Here is a 3,625-nt window from a genome sequence, read left to right as displayed (position 1 = left end):
GGCTCTGGCACAGCATTCCTGGGGGGTGGTGGCTCTGGCACAGCATTCCTGGGGGTGGCAGCTCTGGCACGGCGTTCCTGGCCCGCAGGACGTGCCCTCAGCCTGTCCTTTGTCTCCGCAGCTCCTGCCCTGCCCAGCACGGTCCGGCAGCGCCTGGTGGACGCCCAGCACGGCCACGGATCGCAGAGGTTGGTAGAGGGTTCCGTGCCCGGGCAGCCCGAGCCGGGCCCCGCGGCGCCGTTCCGGGCGGGCCGAGCGTCCCTGCGCCGAATTCCGAGCCTCTCCTCTGGACAGTCCTTCAGCTGCGACCTGCCCGGCGCCGGCCCATCGCCTGCCTCCACCTCCTCCACCTCCTGCTCCTCATCCACCACCACCGCTGCTCCTGCTTGCCATGTCCACCCTGTCTATTACCATCACACCACCTCTTATTTCCTCCAGATGGACTCCACCCCCGACCTGCCCCCTCCTGATGTCACCTCTGGAGTTCGCTGTCGCACTGGGAGCTTTGGGTATATTTGCTGTTTCTTTTCTAGCTGCCTCCTGCCTGCTGGGCCTCGGAGCTGCCGCTTGCCCGGGTGCTCTTTCTGCCACATTCCTCCTGCCCTTTCCCTCTGGGCCTTTATTTCATGGTTTTTCCGCCTGTTTGTTCCTCCCACCGCTCTCCCGAGCCCCTGGAGCCTCCAAGGAGTGTTCCATGGGCCATCCCCACACCCAGGAGCTCAGTGGGGGCGTTCCCAAGGCGCTGTGCTGTTGTTCTGCTGTAGCTGAGCAAATGAGAATTCCCGGGCACTGGGTTATCCCAAAACGAGTGAGGTTCCACCTCTGAGGAGGCACCACAACTGATCATCAAACCCCGGCCTGGTTTGAGGCCTGGACTTGTTTGGGGTCTTCACAAGCAAATTGCAAAGGGAACGTGGCGGGCGGGACCGTGAGGTTGTGTTTGTGAAATTTGGGATGGTTGTAGGAGGTGGTGAAGCAGCAGCTCAGGAATGTGTTCCAGAGTGACTCTGGCTTGGCAGGGATGAGGAATGGGTGTGTTTTGGCCAAGGAATGTCTGAGGAGGCAGTTGGAGCTTCTGTTGCTGGATCACTGGCTTTAGCTTGGTCCCTCTGAGTTGGCTCTTTGGAGACCTGGAGGATGCCAGGGACTGGTTGTCCTGCACACCCCTGAACCCCTGAGCTCTCCTGATTCACCTGCTGGTGTGAGGGAGGTGCAGGAGTCCCGTCTGGTTGAACTGGGCTGCTCCAACAGCCAGGTCAGGAATGTTCTGGGCCCCAAGCAGAGGGTCCCGTTCCTTGGGTGGCTTTGGTCTGAGCAGGGCCCAGGAGCTCCTTGTCCCACGGGGTCATGGATGCAGCAGCTCCAGGTGCTGTGCCTGCAGTGCTGGATCCCCCAGCTCAGGAGCAGTGGGATGTGTGCTCATGTCTCAGGGTGTCCCAGCACTCAGGGCAGGCGGTGGGAGGGCTGTGATGGACCATCAGGGAATTGTCCTGTCCTGTCCTGTCTTCCTGCCCTCCAGGGGCTGCCTGTGACCCTGAACAGGCCATTCCAATTCCATTCCAGGCTTTCTCCTTGGCAAACCTAAAAACAGTCTCCTAATCCTCAGTGGGGAGCAGAGTGCTGGGAGAAGGCTGGAATTCTCTGGGTGAGGCAGTGGGCAGAGGAAATGTCCATCCACGTTATTTATCCAGGCAGGACAACATTCCCAGTCATCAGATCTTCGTCCATCCCAGCACGTTGTCCCCTTATCCCTTTACCTGCAGGTCCCTCTGCCCTCAGGTGCTGGGATCTCTCCTGACCTTGTTCACACAGTCTCTGCTCTGGATGTTCCACCTGCTCCCTGAGTTGTGTCTCAAAGCTGAGGAGCCCCAGGCAGGTGCTGGAGTCTGGAATGTTGAGGGGGAAATTCCTGCACCCACTCCACAATGGAGAGTTAAAGAGCAGCATCAGTTAATTCATAAATGTTTGTTTGGGGATGATGAGAAGCAGCATAATTAAACTCTGGATTAATCCCTGCTGATGGGAGCTCAGTCACAGTGTCCAAGTTAGACTGGTAAGAGCTGGGAATGCTGCTGGTCCCTGTTTCCATTGGCTCCCTGGCTCTGCAGAAGGGAGGGCTCATCCCAGGAGCCTTGGGGCTGATGACCTGTGTCCAAAAGAGGTGTTTAAGTGTGTTTATTTTCCACCTGAGGCCTGTAATACACAGAAGTCCTGCCCAGGTGAAAGACCCTGCAGACCCCCGGGAGTGGGAGAGGGAAATGGGATCTGGTCTGGGGATCCCAGAGAGGGAAAGGGATGGTGCTGAGAGGTCATTTGGAGGGAATAACTGGGGGCCTAACCTTGGTCCTCAGCAGCAGCTGGAATGTCCCCTCCCTGTTCCCAAGGCAAAGTCTGTCCCCTGAGGCAGGATAATTAATGACAGTGGGAACCTTTCACCCGGGATTTGCTCCAGCTACACAATAGCAGCGACTCCCCCCACCTCATCCATCCCTGCTCATTCCAGACAGCGGAAACCAGGAGCTGGGTGCCCAAAGATGTTGTTTTGTCGCTGTTAATTGTTTTATCCAAGTGCATCATCAGCAGATCCTGCTTTGATGCATCCCTAAAAACGCCGCCGCAGCTGATGGATCTCTCTTCCTCCTTGTTATCCCCAGTGCTGGGGCCTTCCCAGACATCCCTGGAGCTCCACAGCCTCCCGGGCAGTCAGGCAGGACAGCTGGGGAGGCTGAGAAAGGCCTTCCAGGGAGTCACTCCAAGGACCAGAGCGCGAGCCCACAAATCCCTGGCTCCCTTGGTAGCAGGAAGGTGCCCCCCGAGTGTTGGGGCTGGGGCGCGTTGGCCTCTCCCACAGCGGGCACGTGCCAGTGCTGGGGGAGCTCCAAGGAGCCCTTCCCCTGGGAAAGGCTGGGCATCACTGTCTCTGGAGTCCTGCCGGGTTATCCTGGCAGGGAGCTGCTCCCTCCACTCCTCACTCTTTGCTTCTCTTTTGCAATTGGCTTCAGAGGATCCGGCGCAAATAAGGTCAGAGCGGTTCCGGGCCGGAGCGCTGCGGGATCCCGGGATTCCAGGGGGAGAGGGGCTGGAGGGGGCTGTGTGTGCACAGAGGTTTCTGCTGCCAGTGCCTGCCTCAGGTGGATAGAGCTCGTGGAGATGGGAGTGTAGGACCAGATCCCCACCATGGCCCTTCTCCAGCTGGGAAGGGAGGCGGCAGCCAAAGCAAAGGGAGGGAGAGAGTCAGGAATCCAGGGAAATGAGTAATTCACAGCTCCTGGAGGGTGGAAGGAAGGAAACTGCTGTTGGATTTGCACTGAGGCTGCTCAGGAGCTCAGCCCTACAGCAAGTTTGGGAATTTGCCTTAGGAGAAGCTTTTGTGCCCTGGTGCCACACACTGGGCATGGGATGAGGAGCCCAGAGCAGGGGATGCTCCGGGCAGGGAGGGGTGAGGAGTGAGGGCTGGGGGAGCAGACCCTGCCCAGGGCAGGGAGGGGTGAGGAGTGAGGGCTGGGGGAGCAGACCCTGCCCAGGGCAGGGAGGGGTGAGGAGTGAGGGCTGGGGGAGCAGACCCTGCCCAGGGCAGGGAGGGGTGAGGAGCGAGGGCTGGGGGAGCAGACCCTGCCCAGGGCAG

General features: G+C 59.4%; 1 protein-coding gene across 3 annotated transcripts in view; it reads left to right on the top strand.

The window, feature by feature from the left end:
- STIM1 (stromal interaction molecule 1) overlaps nt 1-3,625 on the top strand; it is a 70,745-nt gene that overhangs the window by 59,096 nt on the left and 8,024 nt on the right. For 2 of the 3 annotated variants that reach the window (XM_017838892.1, XM_017838893.1), the window contains one exon: nt 122-188. In XM_017838892.1, coding sequence (XP_017694381.1) covers nt 122-188 — 67 coding nt within the window. Of the gene's footprint in view, nt 1-121; nt 510-3,625 lie in introns of all 3 variants that reach the window. The other variant, XM_017838891.1, reaches the window with a different exon arrangement.

This window comes from Lepidothrix coronata, unplaced genomic scaffold, assembly GCF_001604755.1.
Source record: "Lepidothrix coronata isolate B3197 unplaced genomic scaffold, Lepidothrix_coronata-1.0 Scaffold367, whole genome shotgun sequence".
NCBI classification, from domain to species: Eukaryota; Metazoa; Chordata; class Aves; order Passeriformes; family Pipridae; genus Lepidothrix; species Lepidothrix coronata.
Note: the sequence above shows the minus strand (reverse complement) of the source record. Positions and strands in the feature narration are given on the sequence as shown.